Source organism: Podarcis raffonei, chromosome 4 (assembly GCF_027172205.1).
Source record: "Podarcis raffonei isolate rPodRaf1 chromosome 4, rPodRaf1.pri, whole genome shotgun sequence".
Lineage (NCBI taxonomy): Eukaryota > Metazoa > Chordata > Lepidosauria > Squamata > Lacertidae > Podarcis > Podarcis raffonei.
The window spans coordinates 8598699-8624006 of NC_070605.1; the positions used below are offsets into that span (position 1 = coordinate 8598699).

A 25308-nucleotide genomic window follows, 5' to 3' on the forward strand; every position below is an offset into this window, starting at 1 on the left:
GTCCAAACGAGGTGTGCTTCTGTTTTCTGGGGAGTTGCGTTCGTGTGTGTTGGTCGTGGTTATTGGGTACAGTGCAGAGGAGGACGTTTCTGGGAGTTCTGGTCTGAGAGATTTGTGAGATTCTGGCTTTAAACTGGAAGGCAGCTTTCAGTTGATGTAGAAAAATTGGGGTTTGGCTTTTGCTGGCCACCTCCCCAAAGGACTGAGTCCCCTAAGTCCATGATTAGTCAAAGATGAATGGATGGAAGCGGGATCCAGAGAAAAGCAAGGCCGATCTTTATTTTTCTGTTGCAACAGAGCTCCCTCCCCTCCTTGCAAGAGAGACCAAGAACAAAGTGTGCAGGAACCTTTAAAGACTTTGAATTTGCCCAACCCCTTAGCCAGAGACCACCCAAGAAGCACCCTACGTACATCACAGAAGGAGGTGGTCTCCTTTGAGAGTGTTGCTTCTCTCCTGTCTGTAAAGGTAAAGGGACCCCTGACAATTAGGTCCAGTCGTGATCGACTCTGGGGTTGCAGCACTCATCTCGCTTTATTGGCCGAGGGAGCCGGTGTACAGCTTCCGGCTCATGTGGCCAGCATGACTAAGCCGCTTCTGGCGAACCAAAGCAGCGCACAGAAACGCCGTTTACCTTCCCGCCGGAGCGGTACCTATTTATTGACTTGCACTTTGACGTGCTTTCGAACTGCTAGGTTGTCAGGAGCTGGGATCGAGCAATGGGAGCTCACCCCATTGCGGGGATTCGAACCGCTGACCTTCTGATCGGCAAGTCCTAAGCTCTGTGGTTTAACCCACAGCACCACCCATGTCCCTCAGTCTGTCAAGGTACCTGATTGCATTAACTGGGCAGTCTGGCCATTACTTTGAGATGGTAAATACTTTGGTTCCTGAATCCCTTATTTATAAACTTACACCTACTGATAGACTGCTTAACTTAAGAGAAACTTGCCAGGCTGGATTTGGCCCCTACATTCCAGGCAGTTTATTAACTGGATTTGCAAGTGCAAAGACAACTGGAAAGCTTTCCCTATCTCCTTCCTCCTCCTGCAGAAGAATATTTGAGGTCATTTTGGGAGAGTCAAAATGGCTTCAGGATTGTTCTGTTTCTGTGTCTGGGGTGTGAGGGTACCCCAAATTTTTACAACACAGTATTGCTGTGATTCAGATCCCAGAATGATTTGCCTGTGGCGAGATCCACGTGGCGCTCAGTCCTATGAAGAATGCAACATGGATTCTGTTTCACAGGTGTTGCACGTTCAGTTTAGGGTTGCCAGACGATAATGGTCTTGGAGCTAGATGGATATTCTTCTTCTTCTTCTTCTTCTTCTTCTTCTTCTTCTTCTTCTTCTTCTTCTTTGATCACTCATAGCCAAGTAAGATTGTCTTCCATAAACACGGTTTTAACAATGAGTACGTAAGTGACTGTGGAGGCCAGTTCTGGATCCACACATCCTTCCACAGTGGGGACATTGGTTTCTGGGCGGGAGTTGATCATGATGTGGATTTGCCAAGCGTGCCTTCCTCTTAGCACGTTTCTCCCTTGCATCCTGAGTTTGAGTGTCTTCAAAGCCCATGACACCTTTGGAAAAGGCTGTTCTCCAATTGGAGCGCTCGCAGGCCAGTGTTTCCCAATTCTTGGTGTTTATACTACATTTTTTTTATTACCAACCTGATAAGCCTAAACTGGCTCCCATCCAGATAGCTTTTTAGCTATGCTTGGATATTTAGTTGACAAATGCAACCTTAAGCGGTCTTTCTCCCCCACCCACCCCTAAAAACCCATTGTTTGCTAATTATTCTCTGCGAGACAACCTTCCTGCGGTTTTGTGTTGACGTCCCAGATTGCTCTTTTCAGGCAAGGTTGCCGCTTTCTATTTTTCTGCATGTTTGCAAAGAGCAAGTCCTTGCTCTGTTTTTAATAGGAGCCGAGCAGATGCAAGGCTTCTGCCAATAATGCAAATGGGCCTGTAGAGAGCGCAGAGGTGCATACAAAGCTATCAGAGAAATCTCTGCTAGGCTAAGGTGACCTTTGGTGATACAGGACAGCCTAGTCTCTGCAAGGAGTTCAGAGATCTCCCTTCCCTACTTGCTGAGCTTGCTTTGAACTCTCCCCTGCCACTTGGACCCTGTTCAGCAGGTGTGGCTGCTTAAAGCTGAGTCCTTTGTCTAAAAGGAGCTCCTGTTAATTTCAGATGGGAAGGAGGGAATAAGGCAGGTCTGGTGCTGTGCGTTTGCTTTGCTTACAGGCTAAGGCAGACCAATTAATGACTCTGCTTGCAGCCTCCTCCTGCCAAGTCTGTGTGCCTGGAAACATAAGTGTTGGAAGGGTGCCTGCTTTTAATCATGCAGAGTCTGCCGCCGACAAAACCCCAGTCCTCAAATAATAACATTGGGTGGCATGCATGTTGTACCTGGAAGAAAACATCATGTCAGATGCCTCTGCTAGCTGGCCTGCGCTCACATGCCCCGGGCCATCTGGAGCAGCCCTTGCAATATTTATTTATTTAGAAAACCGACCCTCCCCTCCAGTGCATTTGCTTCCATCAATGTAGAGTGCAATAATAAAAAACGAACCCATTCAACAAAAGAAATAAAACAGCGCTGTGAAAATGGAAGCAGTGGAACAATGTGCCTTCTCTCTCCTTGTGGTCTGCATTGCATGGGTTGAAATTATGAATGGGGGTGGTGGTTGGTGAATGTGTGTGGTTTGAATGGCCTCGGTCCAGTAGACCTGTAGGAGCATATCCACCCCCATCGTTCTGCCCGGACATTGAGATCCAGTGCCGAGGGCCTTCTGGCAGTTCCCTCGCTGCGAGAAACCAAGTTACAGGGAACCAGGCAGAGGGCCTTCTCGGTAGTGGCATCCGCCCTGTGGAACGCTCTCCCATCAGCTGTCAAGGAAATAAGCAGCTATCTTATTTTTTAAAGACTTCTGAAGGCAGCCCTGTTTAGGGAAGCTTTTAATGTTTAATAGATTATTGTATTTTAATATTATGTTGGAAGCCGCCCAGAGTGGCTGGGGAAACCCAGCCAGATGGGCAGGGTATAAATAATAAATTATTATTATTATTATTATTATTATTATTATTATTATTATTTATTTGAAATTCAGAATACGGTAGCCCACATCTTGATTTGGTTTCATTGGGGAATAAGTGGGATGAAAGAGAATCGTTAACTTCTAGCAAGTTTGAGGACTCACCTCTCTCCTCATCCTGCGATTCCAGTAGTGTTGGCAAATACCTGTCCCAGGAATGTGACAGAAGAGTGGTGTGGAAATACGATAAATAAAATAGCAGGAATGGTAGTTCGGCAATATCTGGGCCAAAGGTTCCCCCCATTTTTGTGGGAATGTTCAGGGATACTGGAGAGGATATATTGTCTGATTATATCCTTTTCCAACTTGTGTTAACAAGTTCACAATTTAGGAGAGTAATATTCCCCCTTTTAAACTTGCAGCAGATGTGCTTGCTCAGGCTCGCTAAAGCCACTATAATAACTGTTCTAGTATTTTCCCCTTATTCCCTCATAAAAGATAAGACATGACACAGTCTTCTATAAAAGTATAAAAAGGTTTACTCACTCACATTCTGTTCAGAATAGGATCCCAGAAGGCAGACTTAGCTTAGAAAAGTAACACATACCTAGAAACTATCTCATAAGAAGACAGTCCTTTTGTCCTCTCTTGGCTATAGCCAACAGAGCATCTTTGGCTAAGCAGAGGTTGCTTCTTTGATGCATGTAGTCAAAAGAGAGAGAGATGGCTGCCCTGCCCTGTGCTTTTGCCGTTACCTGCACAGGTGAGGCCACGCCCACCTCTAGTCACATGCAGAGGAAGTCTGTCCCAGCCCAGAAGGAAACAGGAAGTTTACCTGCTGGCTGGACAAACATTCCCCATGTGTAAACATGTTCACTCTAGGAATGTTGTACTTGACTGCCCTTGTGTTTCACATCCCACAATTTTTTGTGGGGGGTGGGGATGAGGGTGGACTCAGGAGAGAAGCTGTGCAGCTCAGGCACAAGCCAGGATCCCAAGAAACACGAAGCTCATTCTCTGAGCCTAGGGAGTTGTTTTTTTCATCCCATGCTGCTCACCAAATGCTCTTCAAACTGTGAAGGGAGGAGGAGATTTCAAACTAGTTTGTGATATAGCATGGAGCCTCCGGGGCAAGCGGGGCGGGGGGGGGGTGGATAGAAGAAGAAGCCAAACATTGCACCTGGGCTAGAACAAGCTCCCACTGTTAGCCGAAGCAGTCTTTGGATCCTAGTAAATACTTTGTGGTAGTCATTGTACTGAAGAAACAATGCTGGAAGCTCAATGCCCAAGTGCTCTGCTTGAGTCCTGGCTGCATGTGGAGTTGCACAAAATCCCACTTGCAAGCCTGGTAATCACCGAGGTTCTGATCCTGTACCTGTTCCTGCCACTCGATACACCATTATTTGGCCTTTGTTGTGTTAACCTCCGTATAAGCCCCATGCCGTGCAGAGAAGTAGCAGCGGCACCCACTCTGGGTTCCTAAGTGGTTTTTGCCTTGTCTTCTAATTATGCCGCTGATGGCACACACTGCAACAGATGCTTTGTTAAATACCTCTGTCTTGGAATAGCCCACTCAGTTCGTTCCAGGATGCTAATAGCACCTCCCTGACAATGTGCAGCAGGGAGACACTGCCCGTTTTCGTGGCGGCAGGAATGCTGGGTCTGACTCTGAGGTCAGTGAAAAGGAAGGCAATTATGTGCCTCTTGGAGGAAATTACTGTATTTGCCATCTGTTTCCTGCAGTTCAGCGTTCTTTCGCCTCGCTATCAGATTTTGGATGAATTTTTGCATTTGCACAATTGAGCACATAATGGACATGAACTGGACGCCTTCGTCACCCTCCGGGGGGGGGGTGGAAAGCAACGCTTAGCTAATTTGGGGCACGTTTTCAAGTCCGCTTAACTCTTGTTAGCTGCTGTATTGCTATGAAACATCATTTTGTGCTTTGGGCCTCTTTTTTTAAGAACAGTAACAGTTGCATTCTTATGGATGCAGCAGTTGCTTTTGGGGCTGTTTGGAATAAGACCTGCCTCTTTCTGAGAAAGCCAGAAACAAGCCAGGTGGTTGGTGAAAATTGCTTAACCTCCCAGATTGATGGGCCTTGCTTTTTGTTTCCTCAACAGGGTATACCGCTGGAACGCCCTACAAGGTCCCTCCCACCCAGAGCAACAGCGCACCTCCTCCCTATTCTCCATCTCCAAATCCTTACCAAACCGCTATGTACCCCATCCGAAGTGCCTATCCGCAGCAGAACCTGTATGCCCAAGTGAGTACAACCGGCAGCCGTGCTGATGTCAAACAGCAAGAACAAAAACAAGAGCCTAAAAGCGACCACTGTTTAGTAACTCTGCTAATCTAAGCGTAGAAACTGAAATTTAATTTAATTGGAAAAATCTGAACGTTCTATGTCATGCCTAAAACACGGTGATTTGGCAGTCCTCCCTTGGGAGGATACAGTGGTACCTCGGGTTAAGTACTTAATTCGTTCCAGAGGTCCGCTCTTAACCTGAAACTGTTCTTAACCTGAAGCACCACTTTAGCTAATGGGGCCTCCTGCTGCTGCCGGGCCGCCGGAGCACGATTTCTGTTCTCATCCTGAAGCAAAGTTCTTAACCCGAGGTAATATTTCTGGGTTATCTAGTCTATCATCCGTTTATCACAGTGGACATTCAGATGCCTCTTCAGGGAAGCTCTTAAGCAGGAACTAAGGCAAGAGCCCTCTCCCCACCTGTAATTCCAAGCACTCGGTGTTCAGTGCTGGAGGTAGTTCCCAGCCATCATGGCTAGGAGTCATTGATAGTTTTATCCTCTATGAATTTGTCCCTTTAAACAGGCCTCTGAATCAGCTAGGAAGGCTGCTGAATTTTTGAATGACAAAGGGCGGGGGGTCAAAAGTGTGCTAAAAGAGGAAAAGAAGATTGCAGAGAAGCTGAATGAATTCTTTGCATCTGTCTCCACAGTGGAAGGTGTCGGGGAGATCCCTGTACCTGAAGCAGCTTTCTTAGGAAAGGGAAGCCTCAGCAACGAGGCAAATAGTTGTGAGATGAGTTGAAATTCCTGGCCTCATTGGTTAATTGAAAAGGAACAGATCCCTGGGTCTGGGTGGTACCCACTGAAGACTCAGAATGGGAAATTGCCTATCTTTTAACAAAAACGCACAAACTTGTCCCTAACATCAGCCTCTATGGCTGAAGACTGGAAAGTGGGCACTATATTGCCTGTTTTTAAAAGGGTTACAGGGAGTACAATGCTGGAAATTACAGGCTGGTTAACATATTGCGGGAAAGCTCATGGAATGCATGATTAAGAATAAGTTACTAAGCATTTGGAAGGACAAGCCTTGCAAAGAAGAACAAGCCTGGCTTCTGCAAGGCAAAATCCGGTCTTCCTCACTCTTTGAGAGTGTCAACAAGCATACAGATAGAGGTGATCTAGTTGGCGTTTTGTGCCTCACCAAAGATTCCTTAGTAAGCTTAGCAGTTAAAGGATAAGAGCATAGGCTGTCTTAAAGGTAAAGGTAAAAGTACCCCTGACCATTAGGTCCAGTCACGGACTACTCTGGGGTTGCAGCGCTCATCTTGCTCTGTACGCCGAGGGAGCTGGCGTTTGTCCGCAGACAGCTTCCGGGTCATGTGGCCAGCAAGACTAAGCCGCTTCTGGCGAACCAGAGCAGTTCACGGAAACGCAGTTTACCTTCCCGCCGGAGCAGTACCTATTTATCTACTTGCACTTGACGTGCTTTCGAACTGCTAGGTTGGCAGGAGCAGGGACCGAGCAACAGGAGCTCACTCCGTCGCGGGGATTCAAACCGCCGACCTTCTGATCGGCAAGTCCTAGGGTCTGAGGTTTAGACCACAGTGCCAACCGCTGTCCCTATAGACTTACGGATCAGTAACTAGTTAAAGAATAGGAAGCAGGGATGGAGGGACAGAAGAAGTGGGGTTCCTCAAACATCATTTTTGGTGCTTTTTAATGTTGTTCATGAATGTCCTGAAGTTATGTCTAAACAGTGAGGTGGCCAAGTTTGCTATTGATGCCAGTTTGTTCAGGGTGGTAAGAAAAAAGAAAGGGATGGCAAGGAGGATCTCTCCAAACTGGGTAAACAGGTATTAAAATTTCAAATGCGATTCAGTGTCAGTAAGTGTGAAGTGATGCACACTGAGGCAAAAAATATCCTTACAGCATATTTATACACTTAATGAGGTCTGAACTGGCGATGGTAGCTCAGTGAAAATGTCAACCCATAACGGAGCAGCCTTGAAAAAGGCAAATTCCATGGTAAGGATCATAGGGAAAAGAACTGAGAATAAGAATGCCAGTATCAGAATGTTGTGGAACGCTTGTGTATGATTCCATCGCATAGGATAATGTAGAGCTGGAAGAGTTCCATAAAAGGGCAACCAAAACTATGAAGAAGTTGGAGCAACTCCTCTGGGAGGAACAGTTAAAATACTCGAGTCTTTTTAGTGTATAGTAAAAGGTAATTCAGGACATGATAGAGATTACCGTATTTTTTGCTCCATAACACTCACTTTTTTCCTCCTAGAAAGTAAGGGGAAATGTCTGTGCGTGTTATGGAGCGAATGCCTACAGATGGCGGGGGGATCTGCTGCAGTCATGAGCAGAGGATCCATGGTTCCCCTTCCTTCCCTCCTCCGTGGCTCGCTTTGAAACAGCCTGGGGCCACAGTGGTGCAAAAACGTGGTTACAAAGCATGGATCCCCAGGATTTTTGCATTGGGCTACCCCAAACTCACCATCAGATCACATGTCTGTGGCCACAGCATGAACCACAAAAATCATACATCCACTGTTTCGTTTAGAATATATTTTTTTTCTTGTTTTCCTCCTCTAAAAACTATGTGCGTGTTATAGTCGGGTGCGTGTTATAGAGCAAAAAATACGGTATTTGTAGTGTGGAGAAGATGCAAAGAGGTAGGTTTTCTCCCTCTCTCATAACACTAGAATTTGTGGACATTCAGCGAAGCTGAATTTTGGAAGATTCAGGAGGATTCAGGCAAAAGGAAGCTTTTCCACACGAGTAAAAGAACAAGCAGACAAACCATTTTCCAAAACACATAGTAGATGAGAGGAATGCCAAACTTCCTTTGTCCTTCCTCTTGCTAAATGAAGGATGTGCTGCTCTGCTATGTCCACTAAGACATGGCATAGTCTGGGGTGTGCAGAGATATTACTTACATGCCTTTTGGAAATACCAGTAAAAATTGGAGCAGAACTGTTTTACCAGACAAAAAGGTCTTTGATCTGCTCCTTGTACTGGGTGATGCACAGTATAGCTAGACATTGGTGCTATAACCTAATGGATGGGCACTGTGCAGAAATTAAAAAAGGGCAGGCCCTGCCCACAGACATACAATTGAAAGCCAGATCACCATATTTTTCACTCTATTGGACGCACCAGACCATAGGACGCACCGGACCATAGGAGGGGGAGAACAGGGGGGAAAAATTTCCTCGTTCTCCCCCTCTAAGTCAAGGTGTGTTCTGTACGTTCAAGGTGCGTTCACCCAAAGTCTCCGGAGCCCAGCGGGAGCTCCCACTGGGCTCTGGAGGCTTTGGGTTCCTTTCGACCTGCTCTTTGGGGCTGGCGGGGGGGGGGGAGTGCTGCTTTCCCCCACTGCCAGCCCCAAAGACCAGGTCGGGGAACAGCGGGAAGGGTGCTCCGCCTCCCCGCTGACCCTCGAGCTTGTGGGGCTGGTGGTGGGGAGAAGCGCTGCCTTCCCCCACTGCCAGCCTCCAAACCAGGTCGGGTTTGGAGGCTGCTATCCGCAAGCCTTGGGAGCCCGGCGGGAACTCCCGCCCAGCTCCCAAGGCTTGCGGATATCTGCCTGAAGCCCAGGGCGTGCAGCGCAACACGCCCCGGGCTGCAGACTGCTATCTGCAAGCCTTTGGAGCGCTCCGAAGGCTTGCAGATAGCTTCCTGAAGCCTGGAGAGCGAGAGGGGTCGGTGCGCACTGACCCCTCTCGCTCTCCAGGCTTCAGCAAAAGCCTGCATTCGCTTCATAGGACGCACACACATTTCCCCTTCATTTTTGGAGGGGAAAAAGTGCGTCCTATAGAGCGAAAAATACGGTAAATTGAATTGAATGAGCCAAGTGACTTGAGGACTGTGTGGCAGTGTCCGAATCTCCCGTTGTTCCAGGTGCATTTTGCGACAGGGAATTTCATTACTGCACAAGCAGTTTCTGAGCTCTGGGCGTGGTACTGCGCCTAAGATTTCAGATTAAAACTGCAGAGGGGAAGGAAAGGGGGACCTTTTCTTGCCTCCCCACTTCCAGCCACTCTCTGAAGACTGGAGAAGAGACCCTCTTAAGAAGATTAGGGGCGGGTGGGCAGGGGAAGAACTAGACCGTGTGAAAAATGCACATAATATCTTAGCTGCAGTTCATTCATTTTCAGCTCTGTATTCTTGTTATAAAAAAGTGTGCCTAGACATTCCATCGGGACGTGGGTGGTGCTGTGGGTTAAATCACAGAGCCTAGGACTTGCCGATCAGAAGGTCGGCGGTTCGAATCCCCGCGACGGGGTGAGCTCCCGTTGCTCAGTCCCTGCTCCTGCCAACCAAGCATTTCGAAAGCACGTCAAAGTGCAAGTAGATAAATAGGTACCACTCTGATGGGAAGGTAAACAGTGTTTCCGTGCACTGCTCTAGTTCGCCAGAAGCGGCTTAGTCATGCTGGCCACATGACCCAGAAGCTGTGCGCCGGCTCCCTCGGCCAATAAAGCGAGATGAGCGCTGCAACTCCAGAGTCGGCCACGACTGGACCTAGTGGTCAGGGGTCTCTACCTTTACCTTAGACATTCCATCATTGCGCCCGTAACCTCGGTTTAAGGTGCCATTTAGCTCCTAGCTTTCCTACTTCAATTTCTAACACAGCTGTGTTGTGATGGTGTGTCCTACATCGTTGCCGATTTTTAAAAAAGCCAACCTCTGCTGAAACGTGGTTCTCCTTCCCCACCCCCTTTCTGAACAGGGAGCATATTATACACAGCCAGTGTATGCGGCGCAGCCTCATGTCATCCACCACACCACCGTGGTCCAGCCAAACAGCATCCCGTCTGCTATTTATCCAGCTCCCGTGGCTGCCCCAAGGACTAACGGCGTGGCCATGGGGATGGTAGCTGGGACCACCATGGCAATGTCAGCAGGTGAGAACTAAATGGAAATAAACCGTGTCCTGTTAACCCTTGCGGTAGAGCAGCCTTTGCCAAGGTGGTACCTTCCATGTGCTCCCTGTGGGACTAGAGCTCCCATTCCATGTTGGGCAAAGGCTGCAGTACAGCTTGTATGAAACCAGAACTGTGTTGTCCTGTTTGCAACTCCTAAACTGTATTTGCGGATCTGTCTCTGTCTGCCACAGTTCCAGGACATTGTGGGGAATTTGGATTTCTAAGCATCACGCCTTTTGGCTAAGCGAAACCCTGCCCAAAGTTTCTTTTCTTGTGGCTGTGAAAATATTATTGGAAGGCTGGCAGCCACATGAGGCCTCTGAACCTGGAGTGGGCTGCAGAATAAGATTTCCAACAGTTGGGTGTTGGACTTAAACTTTCTGGACTCCTCTTGTCTCCCCACGACTAGTAAAAAGGATAAAATTATAAATGATGAGAAGGGCTGCTAATTCTATGGAATAGCATCTCTGCCACCAGCCAGCCCTTAAGCCCATTTCAGCTGTTTCTGCCCCTCTTTCTGGAAGGATGGGCCTGGAACCAGGACAGCTGCCAGAACCAGAACTCACCGCACACAAGCCTATTAAAAGTTCATCAGGTTGCCACTTTGGGCTCCAGGTTTGGCTGAAAAGGGGGGTGCTGACAAGACAAAATCATCCCATTTAAAAAGATGGGATGGGATCACAGATGATGTGAAATTTGGAGAAATCATGCCAGTGCATTTGATTGCTACAAAATTTATTCGGCTCGCAGGATTTAGCTTTTCCAAGTGCAGAATTCAGATAGGCCCCACTGACGGGAACCGATTCCTTCTAAGAGCTTCTTCATGCCTGCTGCTGAGTCCCTCTTGCTTTGTTCCCAGTCCTGCACGGAACTGTAATAAACCAAAGTTCTCCCAATACACCACCAGGTCACCTTTCCTGTTAAGCTCTTTGTTTCAACAAAGCGAGGCATTTCGCTCTGCTGGCACTCTTTGATTTGCTTGCCGTGCCTTCATAGAGTTTTAAAGTTGGAAGGGACTGTGGAAGTCATCTAGTTGACCGCACCCTCCTGATCAGTGAAGGGTGCTGCAGCTACAGCATCCCTGACAGGTGGCTGCCCAGCATCTGCATAAATGCTAATAATAATAATAATAATAATAATAATAATAATAATAATAATAATTTATTATTTGTACCCCACCCATCTGGCTGGTTTTCCCCAGCCACTCTGAGTGGCTTCGAACAAAGATTAAAAATACATTAAAATGTCACACATTAAAAACTTCCCTGAACAGGGCTGCTTTCAGATGTCTTCTAAATGTCAGATAGTTGTATTTCTCTTTGACATCTGATTGGAGGGCATTCCACAGGGCGGACACCACTACCAAGAAGGCCCTCTGCCTGGTTCCCTGTAGCTTTGCTTCTCACAACAAGGGAACCACCAGAAGGCCCTCGGCGCTGGACCTCAGTGTCCGGGCAGAATGATGGGGGTGGAGATGGTCTTTCAGGTCTACTGAGCTGAGGCCATTTAGGGCTTTAAAGGTCAGCACCAACACTTTGAATTGTGCTCGGAAACGTACTGGGAGCCAATGTAGGTCTTTCAAGACTGGTGTTATGTGGTCTCAGCGGCCGCCCCCAGTCACCAGTCTAGCTGCCGCATTCTTCATTAGTTGTAGTTTCCGGGTCACCTTCAAAGGTAGCCCCACGTAGAGCGCGTTGCAGTAGTCCAAGTGGGAGATAACTAGAGCATGCACCACTCTGGCGAGACAGTCTGCGGGCAGGGAGGGTCTCATCCTGCGTACCAGATGGAGCTGGTAGGCAGCTGCCCTGGACACAGAACTGACCTGCGCCTCCATGGACAGCTGTGAGTCCAAAATGACTCCCAGGCTGCACACCTGGTCCTTCAGGGACACAGTTACCCCATTCAGGACCAGCGAGTCCTCCACACCAACCCGCCCCCTGTCCCCAAGAACAGTACTTCTGTCTTGTCAGGATTCAACCTCCGGTGTCCAACTGATCTTGTTTGAGCTTGCTTGCCTTGCTACCCTCAGTGTCAGTTCATTGGCTGGAACATGCTGCCTTGCAGGGCAGGAGGTGGGATTGGCCCCCACAGTGTCGGTGGTCTTTCCAGGCTGCAATGAGCAGCGTAGAGCTCATTTGGAGTCCCTCAGCTAGGAGAACAAGCCAGGGTTCACCCAGCACCACAGTTTCCCAGTTGTCAGAAAGAGCAGCGTTGTGCAACAGAGAGAAAGCCTAGGACCCTCCCTGATGTCCCTGTCCTGATGGAAGGATGGCGAGGCAGGTTTCTGTTCTGAAAGCGCCCTGTCTGGGGGGTAAGATGAGAGCCAGTGTGGTGTAGTGGTTAAGAGCGGTAGTCCCGTAATCTGGGGAACCAGGTTCGATTCCCCGCTCCTCCACATGCAGCTGCTGGGTGACCCTGGGCCAGTCACACTTCTTTGAAGTCTCTCAGCCCCACTCACCTCACAGAGTGTTTGTTGTGGGGGAGGAAGGGAAAGGAGATTGTTAGCCGCTTTGAGACTCCTTAAAGGGAGTGAAAGGCGGGATATCAAATCCAAACTCTTCTTCTTCTTCTTCTTCTCTAAAGAAGATGGAAGCCGAGAATTGACAGCCAAGCGACGCTTTCAAAAGCACCCTTCCCATTTGCAAGGAAACGGCAGCTCTTGAAACGTCGCCTGCAAACCCCATAATAATAATAATAATAATAATAATAATAATAATAATAATAATAATAATTTTATTTATATCCAGCCCTCCCCAGCCGAAGCCGGGCTCAGAGCGGCTAACAACAATAAAAGTAACACAGCATTCTAAAATCAATTCATTTTAAAATCAATTCAAAATCAAATTAATGGTAACCATTGGGCTAGAGTTCTGTGAGGATTACCAAAGGAAGGGGTCAGACTGTGCTTAGGCCAAAGGCCTGGTGGAACAGCTCTGTCTTGCAGGCCCTGCGGAAAGATGTCAAGTCCCACAGGGCCCTGGTCTCTTGTGACAGAGTGTTCCACCAAGTCGGGACCAGTACTGAAAAGGCCCTGGCCTAGTTGAGACCAATCTAACCACCTTGCGACTTGGGACCTCCAAGACGTTTTTGTTTGAAGACTGTAAGGTCCTCCATGGGACATACCAGGAGAGGCGGTCCCATAGGTACGAGGGTCCTAGGCAGCTTGGGGGCAGGCAGGACAGCACTCTGCAAAAAAAAATTTAAAAAAATTTGAAATGTACGCACTTTGTTATGTCTGATTTCCATCGCTAATTGTGCAAAAAATGCCTGAGACCAGCAGGACGGTTAAGCTGAAGTAAAATGGCCTCCTTTATCTGCCAGCTCCTGCCCCGCCCCCTCCTCCCCCAGTGAAGGTCTATTTGTTTGGTTACAACTCGGGTGCAACTTGGCACATGGTCGGAGGTAAGGGATCGGATATTCTGCATGGCCTGTGCCCAGGGATTTCATCTGTGCCATGCTGCATCCTCGGGCGTCATTCCCCAAGTTGGACCCCGAAGGGCAAGATCAGCCGCCCGCCAGCCCCACAGGAGGAAAGACCTTTGTGTCCCACAGGCCTGCGGCTGCTTCTGCAGTCTCCCCACCCCACCCTCTCCAGCTCCCAGGAGCTCAGTCCACAGGTGTGCGAACACTTGCAAGGGATTCGTGCCAGAGAGCCAATCATACAATCGTAGGCTTGTCGAGGGGGAAGGGATGCCCAGGGTCATCTATTCTCTCCCCCCAACCCACCCCCGCAATGCAGGAATCACAGCCAAGCCAAGCCGCACGTGCCAGGGAAATGGCCTCCCACTTCCTCCGGGGCCCTGGGTTCAGAATCCGCTTCTGACACCTGCTTGAGGGGCCGGGATGCAGCGCCTTGTGCCCCCCTCCCGCCTGACCCCCCCTCTTTCTGTTGCAGGCACTTTGCTGACAACCCCTCAACACACTGCCATCGGAGCACATCCAGTCTCGGTGCCAACATACAGGGCTCAAGGGACTCCTGCCTACAGCTACGTACCTCCACATTGGTAATCCCATTGGCCAAGCCACGTAAGTCGTTGCGGACACTTGCAGGGACACCCCCAATGTCACGGGAGGTGGGGGCTGCATTTGGAAGACTTCTCTAGAGGCCACTCGGCCGTAAGCTGATGTCTGAGATCGGAGTCCCAAAAGGCAACTTCCCCAAATGAGACCAAAAGTCCAAAACACAACATTCGCTTTTGTACTTGCATCATGGGCTAAGGGTGAAGTCAGGAGCCAGCTTTGAAGTGGCTTGTCACCAGGGTGGATTTGATTTAAACCAAATCAATTGAAATCACGATGGAAATCACTACAGTGGACGCTCGGGTTGCGAACGTGATCCGTGTGGGATGCACATTCGCAACCCGCAGCGGTACGTCTGCGCACGCGCGGGTTGCGATTCGGCGCTTCCAGGTTTCGGCAGGTCCGTAACCAGAAAAAACCTGAAGCGTCTGTAACCCGAGGTATGACTGTAGTCAGTAAGACTTGATTTAAATAATTTTTTTACAGAAAGACTCATTCCTTGCTGGTACTGTATCATCTTAATATTTACAACCAGATGAAGGTTTTGTTTTTGGAATTGTAAATTTCCAGAGTAGTTTTTATAGTTATATAAAAAATTACTGATTTGGTTATACTATTAGAAAGACATAGACAGATAATTATGAAGTTATTGTGAGGTTTAATAAGTTAACTGTTTATATCTGGACAACTTTTCTGCTGTGCTTTATTGGAAGGAGAAAAACAATCATTTCCTTAATAACAATTTAAACAATTTATTTAACTAAAACAATAACATTATAGTATATATGTTTGTTAACTGATGTGGTTAAACAATAGAAAAACCAAAAACCTTAGACTGAGTTTTAGCACACATGAAAAACTTAAAACAAATTATTATTTCCTAATGAATAGCTTTTGGCCTCTAATGTAACTTAAATAGAAAACTATCTTTAGAAAGATTTTTCCCCCCAAAGCATTTTATTTTAAAAATCCAATTTGAAAATAAAAAAGGCATTTTTTAATTTTAAAAATCAATGATTTTTATCCACCCTGGTTCTCACCTTCAGGGTTTCAAAGGAAATATTTGTCTGTATGTGCAGGTGGTGAGGAATTGCTTTCCCCACAACCCAGCAATGAGCAGCAGCACAAGAACCATTGCAAGGCAGACGAGAGGAGGCCTGAGCCTCCCTTTGCAGATGCCCGAAGTCTCCCTCAGGGGCATTTTGAGATCCCAATTCTCTAGAACAGGCATGTCCAACTTTCAAGAGACTGAGATCTACTCCCACTATAAAAAAACTGGGCAGTGGTTGTTGAGCTTTTTTGGGGAAGTCAACATTTGGTGGGGTCAACATTCACGATCTACCAGTGGATCGCGATCTACCTGTTGGGCGGCCCTGCTCTAGAACAAGGCCCAGTGACCTCTGCTGAAGTTGGCTCTGCTCCCAGCTTTTCTGCATGCACCACCAACCCTTTACTAGTTTCTGGGCACATCCAGCTGCTGTGGATTTTGCACAGCCCTCCCTGTGCGGAGCGGAAGACCCACTGGGCTTTCTGCTAAGAGGTGCAGAAGATCAAGAGGTGCATTTATTTATGATTTACTTGTTCATCAAAAAATATTTTTATACCACTGTATCACAAAAGAACATTAAAGCAGCTTACAGCAATAGAGTGTATTCAGGGGAAAGCGCCACGGGGAGGTATAATATTCAAGAGCACTAGGAAATCCCCCTCTCTGTTGCCTTCTGAATCATGACTGATGGGGGCTACAGGTGTCATGGAATTCTACTCAGTATTGATCCACAGCAGAACTCCAATGTGTAGTTAACAGAGTAAAAACTTAAGCACGCTGCAAGATTCCCCAAAAAGTAGACCAGAGGCAATTGTATTTCATCCAGCATACTGCTACTAAAGGCAGATGAGCATAATGGTCACAAATCCAAAACATTCAGGATTGGCACTGTCCATAAGAAATCCAGTTGCAGCAGACTTAACTTAAACTTACAATAACTTATAATAAGGCTAAACCTCAACACTAAGCATAGAAACCACACCAGAAGGAAGAGAGAGAGAGAGAGAGAGAGAGTGAAAGAAAGAAAGAAAGAAAGAAAGAAAGAAAGAAAGAAAGAGAAAGAGGCTCCTTATAGTCAGCATGACCTTGACAGAAAAAGATAACAGAACCACTTTAACCCCCCTGTACTCAGCTTCTCAGAAGGAATAACCCAAACATCACAAACCTTCTGCTTGTTTCTTTCACACAGAGAAGCTTCCAGAACCCTCTTGAATTAAGTAGAATAGGAAAGATCTCTGCACACTTTTGTACTAAGAAATGCAGATTGACAAGAAGATCACATTGGCTTTGGAGAGGAGAGGACATGGACGCATTTGTGTGTGTGGGGGAGTGCACTCGCTCGCCAACACACAAAACTCTTCCTCCTGAATAGGGTCAATTTTTGCCTAGAGAAAGGAGCGATGGCGGAATTGTTTCTTCCTTTAGAGAATGGAAATGGAGAGAAGCGTTACAGGCCAAAATTCCTCCACCTGCATCGTTCGGAGAGGTTTCCAATTGCTGCCACAGGGCGTGTTAGTCAGAACAGGACCTTCAGCAGAACAGGACTTTAACATGAGGCAGCAAATCGGGCAGGAGGAGTTAAATATAAGCTCCCTCTTACCAAGAGATCTTGTGTTCAGGTCACAGGCCAGCTTAGAAGAGGTTCTACTCCTCCCCCTGCCCCTTCAGCTTCTGATAGGAGTGCATAGGTGAGTCTGATCTGAAATATCGGAAGTTAGGACCATTGGTTGGTGGGAGCTGGCAGAGTGTCTTCCTCCTAAGTGCCAACTCTCCCTTCCAAAACTGCAGAACGAAGAGGGCAGATCCAGATGTCATACACAGGATGGAAATGGATGAACACCTGTAAATTTTCTTCCTAGCAGCATTGGTATTGTGGCTCACCCTACGTTCCCCTCTAGCAAACAGGTTGTGCAGGTTTTTGCCTTTTCTTTCAATAAAACCTGCACAATCTGTTTGACCGGAGGCGCGACTGTGGGATGAAACAAATATTTGTGTGGTGGCAGGATGGGACGTGAATCCTCTTTCAGGCAGCTTTCTAAAGAATCCCACCGTTCACAATTGGGTAATACTTTTCGTAACCCCAAGCCCCTTCCAACCCCCCCACAAATAAACCTGACTCTTTTGTTGTTTCTTAAAAAAGCCTTGCCCAACGGTGAGTTTGGGAGTTGTAGCTTCGCTAGAGGAGTGGGGAAACCATGTTTGCTTGCCTTCAAAATGATGGTGTCTCCAGTTGCCACATGGAAACTCATAACCATAGTTTGATCTTGGGGAAGAGGCACCTTGGGTGTGAATTTGCAGCACTGTCCTAAATGCTTCTTCTGGCAGACCACAACTGACATGCAAAACTCCTCTGAGGTTGTTAAATTGAGCCTCCGCACAGAGATGCACCAACTTAGCTGGGGTGGGGACCCAGTCTCGCAGGCAAAGTCGACTGGGTGCAAGAGTGAAATCTGTTAAATGCTGGGTCCCTGATGGGAGAGATGTGAATCCAGCCTTGCCTGTCTCTCTGCGTTGCTGCTTCTAACTTCCGTCCTATTGTTTTCTTTCTCTCTCTTTCCGGCAGATCTGGAGTCAAACATTGTATGCAACAACTCAAGTCTTACATGGGTGCTGGTGCAACTGTCCCAAGGCACCAAGTCTGTTAGCAAGAACAAAAACAAAAGAAGTGCAAGGGTCACTTTATGCATTCTGTAGGGTTTAATTTTTTAATTCTTTTTTTTTTTAGTTGATTTTGTAAAAGCCACTTCCCTGCCATAGCCCCATTCTCTCGCTGCCACCGCCTTTCTCCTCTCGTCTTCCCCCACTCAGAATTGTTTCATGCCACCCACTCATGCTGAGCAATATTCATGCTTTTGAACCCCCCTCTTCCTCCCCCTTCCATCCCCCAGTCTTCACCTTCCTCTCTTCCCCCAGTTCCACGTCGCAAGTGTCTCCTGATCTCATGCATTTCACCCAGAGTCTAATTTTGGTTTTCTTAATACTAGCAAAAATGATTGACTGGTGATGTTCAGGGTTTCTGAGTGGAAAAAAAAGCACAGTGCTGGCAGGCTAGCAGGCTCCCCCCCCCCTTTTGAGTTCCATTAATATCTACCTACCTATCTGTCTATATCTGTATCTTCAATTGTTCCATCTTCCACAACATGACACGGGAAAATTGGCGTCTTCCAGATAAGGTGTCAGAATTAGATTTACAGTTCATTATATCTGCGTTGAAACGTGGAGCTCATTCCTTCATTTACAGGAGCAGGCAAAAGGATGAATGGCGTGTCGGGCCACCCCCACCCCTCGTGTCACAGGAAGCAGGAAAGCTGCTAACTATTCAGAGGGTTTTTTAAAAAAACCAACCTGGGTTTATTTTTAAATTGTGACGTCCCCCTGTCTTTCCCTGCTCCACAGGAAGAGGAAATGGGGGGTGGACTTGCATACAGGCATAGAACCTTAAGTGAGCAAGAGTCATTCTGTTGGCGTTTATGGCCATCTGACCGTGTTCTGGATTCAGAGAGGAGAATGATTGAGAGCTTGGTGGTGAAATCAAGTGAGAGAGGTTGGCAAGTTAACGTTTGGCATACAGGCAGGGAAGTTGGGAAGAGAGGGGACGTGTGTTTTTTAACCCGTTGGGCTTCAGCAGTTGCTTCCACGGAGTGCAACAAAGGAGAGGCTGAGCTGGTCTCTTGTTTCACGGCCGGTCTGCTCAGTCAAACTAAGCGAAGTGGTGTTTCTATAAAAGGAAACGTTCACTCCACCCCTCCCTTTCGGCTTCTCTAGTTTGGCACGTGCTGAAGTATCCGAGCCATTGGGTTGCACTGAGCAGCTCCAGCTCCCGATTCCGGCACTCGGTATTTTTTACCACGGATTCGCGCAAGACACATTCCCGGCATGCCAGTTTGGTTGTGTGAATTGGCCCAAGGATGTGTGGAGCCGACTGGGTCTGGGGAATGAGTGTGCGTGGCTTCTTTTTCGTACGAGCCCGAATGAATGCAGCTAACTATGAATGTGATTGGAGAGGTTAAGCGAGCGTCGCTGTGGGCCTGAAAGTGGAGTGAGGCAGTTCCTTTGAATTTTCATTTCTGAAGCGTGGGGCAACTCACGGGAAGGTTGGCAGCCTCCTAGTTGGGATGGCTGCCCGCAGGGTGAAAAGGGTGGGCAGCAGGTCAGGCAGAAGGGACAGACTGGGCCCATCGCGATAAGGGCAGACCACAGCAAGCGAGGTTTAAATATGTGATAGCCCAAGCAAGGGAGGTTGTCTGGAAGTGCTGGTCACAGGACAGGCTCTTCCGCTGTCCCCAGGGGGGTGGGCAGAGCGAGGACAGTCGGGGGAATGTAGCCAATTTCAGAGAGATGCTTATGCAGCCGGACATTGAGACTGCCGCTCCATCATTTGTTTGCTTTCAACAGAGATGAATTGAGCTAGGATTTCCTCTGCTCCACCGTGTCCTCTAGGCACTTTAGAAGGGCACAGGCCGCAACTGGCGGGTGTGCCACTGCCCAACATCTCTGAAGTTTTAGCCTGGATCCCTTTGTGCCGTGTGTGTGGCGCTGAGGTCCCTCTGGGCGCATGAGGCAGCACTTGTAGGGCATTTGGCTGGGTGGAAAATCTACTCCTCTGGCAGGATTGTGTTCTAGGTTTCCTGGGAATGTCCTGGGAGATCTCCATTCACCTGGGATGTTCCCAGGATCTTCTTTGTCAGATTAATTGCAGTCCTGGCGTCACGTGGCTTCTGATGAAAGGTCTCTGGGGAGAGCATTCATTGGAAGGGACCTCCTTTCCAACACACAGGGGTAGGGAATGTGGTGCCCTGTGGGCGCCCGTCAGCTCCAGCCAGCATGGCCAATAGAGGACCATCTCAGCTGCCCCTACTCTAGAGAAGTAGCCAGGCTAAAAGGCATCTGCCAAAGGAGAGAGAAAATGGAATAGTTTGAATAGAAAGCTGGCGTGGTGGAAGGGAAACAACGTATTCGCATCCGTGGTGGGCGTCATCTCGTGATTTCGGGTAGAGACCTCTGCTGGCTTGTTAGATCTGTGCCCAGGAAGCAGCCATTGGTTCCTGACAAGTAAACATCCTGCCTTGGTCCCTGGGTGTTGCTGGAGGCAGATTCTGGGAGCAGTGCAAGCTTCAAGTAGCTGGAGGTCGGCTGGGACGGAGCTTGCAGCACTGGCAAGGAGCCCAGGCAAACAGCCGAAGCAGAGCATGGTTTGCCAGCTAGCACATCTCCCAGGGGCGAAAGGCAGGGGAGGGGGAAAGTGGGATAGGCTTGGGAGTGCAGCGGGCAGCCTTGTGGCTTGCATACGGGACATGGCAAAGGGTCTTGGCGCGCCACAGGAGACAGGAGTATGAAGCCGATGGACAGCCCTAGATGAGAAACCAGATCACCTGTGCAATGGATCACCTGTAGCCAGAAGGAGTTAGAGACACCCAAAGTGCAAATGTTTCAGGCTGAATAAACTGGAAGGGACGAGGGTGTGCTTGGTCTCCATGTGGCTGCGCCGCTGGGCTCCAAGCAGTGTCTCTGTCTGGCCTCACCCTGAAACCTTTTGTGCAAGGCCTTGTGCTTTCTCAGCCACCCTGGCCAGCTGCTGCTGAAGCTGGAGCCATTGCCCTGTGGAATTTTTTAGGCAGGAAGGGGCCCGTAGAGCTGCGAAAGCAAAGAGCACCCAGGAGACCCAAATGTCCAGTTCAAAGCCTCTGTCTTCTGAGCCAAAATACCAGGCGGACAGAGCTAAGGGGAATCTCTAAGGGGGCACAGTTCCATGGGGCTCTGCCCTGTTCATCTGACACTGGTTGCTCCACACAGGATGGTTGCTGGCTTGTGGCAGGTCTAAAGCACAAGAGCTTTGTTGCTGATGGGGACCTCTACGAAGGCTGCGAGAGTTTACCAGGGGCCTCTTGGGTCCTTACTGCATCTCTTGTGGTGTGCAGAACCAAGGCAATCATTTTTGAAAACTCTGGTCCCCGTCCCCCCCGCTAATCATTGTGGTTGTTTCATTTAACGTCCAGAGCTGTGAAGAGATTGCCCCATCCCGATTTTTGGAATCCTTTCTACAAACACCTTTGGGTCCATCATTCTGAAGGCCAACTAACTTGTCCGGATGGGCCAGGATGTGTGTGGGACCCTTCTGTGCTGGAGAAGGAGCTGCTCCAAAGGGGGCTAGCCACAAGCCAGGCTCCCTAATCCTGCCACCCCTTTTCTTGAGTGCCACCCCATCCAAAGGCGATAGAAATATCAGTGCTTGGGAGGCAATGGCATTGCGGAAAGCGCCCTTCTGCTCTGGGCACAGGGCGCTGCCCTGCAGGACACCCTCTTGGTACCTTGGCTATTTCCACAGCGCTTGGTCCGTATAAATGTGGCTTCTGCCACTATCTGCCCAGCATCAGGAAACATTTCATTATTTATGTTTTATGGCCAAGCAGGGAAATGGACCCGTCTTCCCCTACACTGAAAGGCAGGAAGCGACTATGGATCCTGCCCTTTAGACGGATCCTCGGCTCGGAGGGTCCACGCAGGGCTGAGAAGCCATTGGAGAGCCAAATTCTATCACCTGGAGCCACATGGCCTGCTAGTTCTGTGCAGGTTGTTGTGGGCGGCGGCGGCGGCGGGGGTTTATCTTTTTAACCAATGGCCCCCATTTTCACCCTCTCTTTACTTTCTGCCCCTTCTCCTCCTCCCAGCAGTACCCACTGTGAGGCCGGTGGATCTGCTTGGCAGCTGCTGAGACTTCCTGAAAACCTGGCCTTACGAAGGCAGCTCAAAGTAATTGGGATCCAATGTTTAGATAATGCAAGTAATCTTTGGAGTTTCTGTTTGTATATAGTTGTATAAAGTTAGAGGCTTTGAATCTTGGCTGGAAAGCATTTGGGGAGAGCAGTGCTAGGTTGGGGAAGGCAAGAAGATCAGCGGAGGGCCAGGGAATGATGTCTGCAATGAAATTTTGTGTGTGTGTGTGTGTGTGTGTGTTTGAGTCGTAGCCAGATGCCATCTTAGGGCAGTCCCTTTTGCTGCTTCTGTTGGCTCTCTATTGCAACACCACCTTTGTTTTTCTGCATTTCAAGAATCCATTGCACCCTCTCCCTTTCCCCGTGAATAACGAAACCAAGAAAATGTGACGATCTCCGCCAATGCTAGTTCCTGCTGTTAAACTGACCCCGCAGAATAACCTTCACTTTAAAATCATGTGCTTGGAAATCGATCGACCCACGAAAGAATGCATATTAATCATTGTACTGGCCCAAGCCCACCTCAAAGCAGCCTCCCAACCGTGACTCCAGGAAAACGGAACAGTGTGTGCAAGTATTTGCTCCTGTATTTTATGAACCATAATAACTTAGTCAATTTTAATTTTTTACTTTTTTTTAATTTGCAGTTCAGATATGTAATTTAAAAGGCGCTTTTTACCATAAGTGTTATTTAAGTTTTAGTTTTTGTTTTTAATGATTGATGTTTATTATTCTTCACTAGAGGAACTTTATGGTTGAACTGGTTGGAAGCTTCTTCAAGCTACAGGGAGCACTTCAGAACACAAGTCTGTGGGCTTTTGCTGATCAACAGGAGTTTGTTGGGTGGCTTCCCCTACAAAAAGAGAGGAAAGAGAAAGCAAAAACGTACTAGTGATTTTTGAAAACACACACACACACACACGTCTCAGCTGTTAATTCTGAGATGTGAATTCAGAAGACCATCATTAAGTGGCAATTGCAATGAACACATGTTGGCATTGGGCACTGTGGTTGAGGGGTGCCCTGTGTACAGAAGGATCCATGGGAATACTGGCACCACAATGCCATCTAAACCTAGTCAGTCTCCTAACAGCCCGCCTCCCCTGCAAAAAACTGGGCCTTTCCACACCCCAAAATACATATGTATTTTTTTCAGCAATCCACTATTCCTCTGCGCCGTCCCTTGGCACTGCAGCAATATTCTTTCCCCCATTTAATGCCCGGGGATCCAAACCACATAAGGACCACTGCAAAACAAGGAAGAGCTTGGTGCTGGGGCCATGTCCATGTTCACCTTGCAAAAAAAAGCTTGCATTTTGGGTGCTGACAAAGTGTGGTTTCCCTGGAAGGAAAGTGCCCAGATTTCTTGAGGCAGCAAATGGTTGTGCATCGATTGCATGCCCCCAGACAAGACAGGCTGGGAAAGGGCGTCCTTTGTCAAATCAGTAACGTTCCTCTGAGCCCAGTCCCCAGACGTGCACACACAGGGCTCCTATTGTGGGCTGTGACAGATGGGTCTCCATGGATGTGTGCGGAAATCTTGCAGTGCGACCAACGACATTCCCGTGGGAACAGCAGAGCTGACTTTCCCAGCAAACCTCCATCTCCTTGGCAATTGTTTTAAAAAGACACACACACCCCTCCCATTCACTTTAGTGCCGTAGACAATTTTGTTCAGGTGAAGTCAAATCTCTGCACTTTTTATACATCTTTTTTAAACACACGCAAAAACCCTTGAGCTAGAAATTACCTTTCAGAGAATCAAATCCACCAGCTTAAAATAGCAATAAGGACCATGAAATATCATGCAGTTACCTTTTTAAAAGCTTTCAGGCAATTCCTTCGATAGAGAGAATTTGGGGGGGGGGGGTGAGCCACTCACATTGCACCCAGTTTGCATTTCCCATCTTGGCACCAGCCAAAGCTTTGTGGGACCATTCTGGTGTGACCTCTATTTGTCATGCCAAATTTGGTGTTGACATTCCTTTTCAACAAACAAACGAAACCGCCGTAGGTTATGGATTGTGTCTGTCCTCACTTAGTAGTTTTAGGGCTTTGGATCGACCAGCCAAGGTGACCTGTGAGGATCCAGTCAGTCGGGCAGAGTTGTTCATCAAGTGGGTCAGATGCATTTTCTCTGCCATGGGCTACGACAGCCTTCCAGAAGTTTGGGGCTCAATTTCCCGCCAGCACCAGCCAGCGCTATGCGAGTTGTAGGCCACCGAGCGGGGAAGGCTGTGCTTTGCGGGTTCATTCTCAGCATCCTTCAGCAGGATCTCTCTGTAGCAAAGTACCGTATTTTTCGCTCCATAAGACGCACCTAGTTTTTAGAGGAGAAAAGAGGAAAAGCCCCGGCTTTTGGGGGGTCAGCTTACAGTTGTGTAGCTACTTTTGCAAAAGGGAAAAGCCCCGTTTTTTTGAGGATCAGTTCAAAGTTGTGCAGCTTCTTTTGCAAAAGGGAAAAGCCCCCCCCCCCTTTGAGGATCAGCTCAAAGTTGTTGAGCTTACTTTGCAAAGGGGAAAAATCCTGTTTTTATGGGGTTCAACTCACAGTTCTGCAGCTTCTTTTGGAAAGGAAAGGGAGCCGTTTCCACAGTTTCCAGACAGATAATCTAATCAGCCAGTCTCATGTCTCTGGGGAAACAAACGGCCTCCATCTGCAGAACATTCAAAAATGGAGGTTTGGGCAAGGGGCCGGGGCTGCAAAGAGAGCCAGCAACCAACCACACATTCACTCCATAAGACGCACAGACATTTCCCCTTACTTTTTAGGAGGAAAAAAGTGTGTCTTATGGAGTGAAAAATACGGTAATTTTCACTTGTGTTCCCCTCTAAGGAGCTCAGGCTGTGTTCCACTTTAATCTCACAGTAACCTTGCGAGGTTGGCTGGTCTGGCCAACCTGTGTTTTGCAATTGAGTGAGGATTTGTAGGTGAGAAGGCTGCACCCAACAAACAAGAGGAACATACACTTGCTGCTTAAAAACCGTGCAGAAATGCCCGGCGCCTGCTTTTGAGCTTTCCAGAGAGGGGCCGCGTCTGGGTTTCCTTCCCCTTTTGCAGGGAGAGGGGCAGCCCCTTTGAACCCTGAATAGTTCCATCCTATTAGCAAACCTAGCAGGCACTAAGGGCCCATCGGCACTTCTGTTTGTCCCATGATTTGTACTCGGGGCCCCGAGAGGGTGGTGTTTTTTCCCTGAGCTTTTCCCAAGAAAACCCACAGGTAACTGCTGACTCGGAAGAAACGCCAGTTGGGTTTTTCTGCGGGTTGGCGCTGCGGGTTTTCCCTAGGGAAAGTACG

The 25308-nt window shown here is 48.2% G+C and overlaps 1 protein-coding gene and 1 long non-coding RNA gene across 6 annotated transcripts in view; one reads left to right on the top strand and one right to left on the bottom strand.

Moving 5' to 3' along the window:
* The window catches only part of FAM168A (family with sequence similarity 168 member A), a 173223-nt gene extending 153942 nt beyond the window's left edge, over positions 1-19281 (top strand). For 3 of the 5 annotated variants that reach the window (XM_053385404.1, XM_053385407.1, XM_053385405.1), the window contains 5 exons: positions 5162-5304; positions 10033-10207; positions 13550-13630; positions 14124-14254; positions 17860-19281. In XM_053385404.1, coding sequence (XP_053241379.1) covers positions 5162-5304; positions 10033-10207; positions 13550-13630; positions 14124-14236 — 512 coding nt within the window. In that variant the 3' untranslated portion in view covers positions 14237-14254; positions 17860-19281. The remainder of the gene's footprint in view (positions 1-5161; positions 5305-10032; positions 10208-13549; positions 13631-14123; positions 14255-17859) is intronic. The other 2 variants (XM_053385406.1, XM_053385408.1) reach the window with 1 other exon arrangement.
* LOC128412469 (uncharacterized) lies at positions 12948-18482 on the bottom strand. The gene is made up of 3 exons (XR_008330089.1): positions 18392-18482; positions 16462-16995; positions 12948-13414 (listed from the first exon to the last, which is right to left on the bottom strand). It is a non-coding gene; the product is annotated as an uncharacterized LOC128412469 (long non-coding RNA).
* Positions 19282-25308: the final 6027 nt, after the last annotated feature.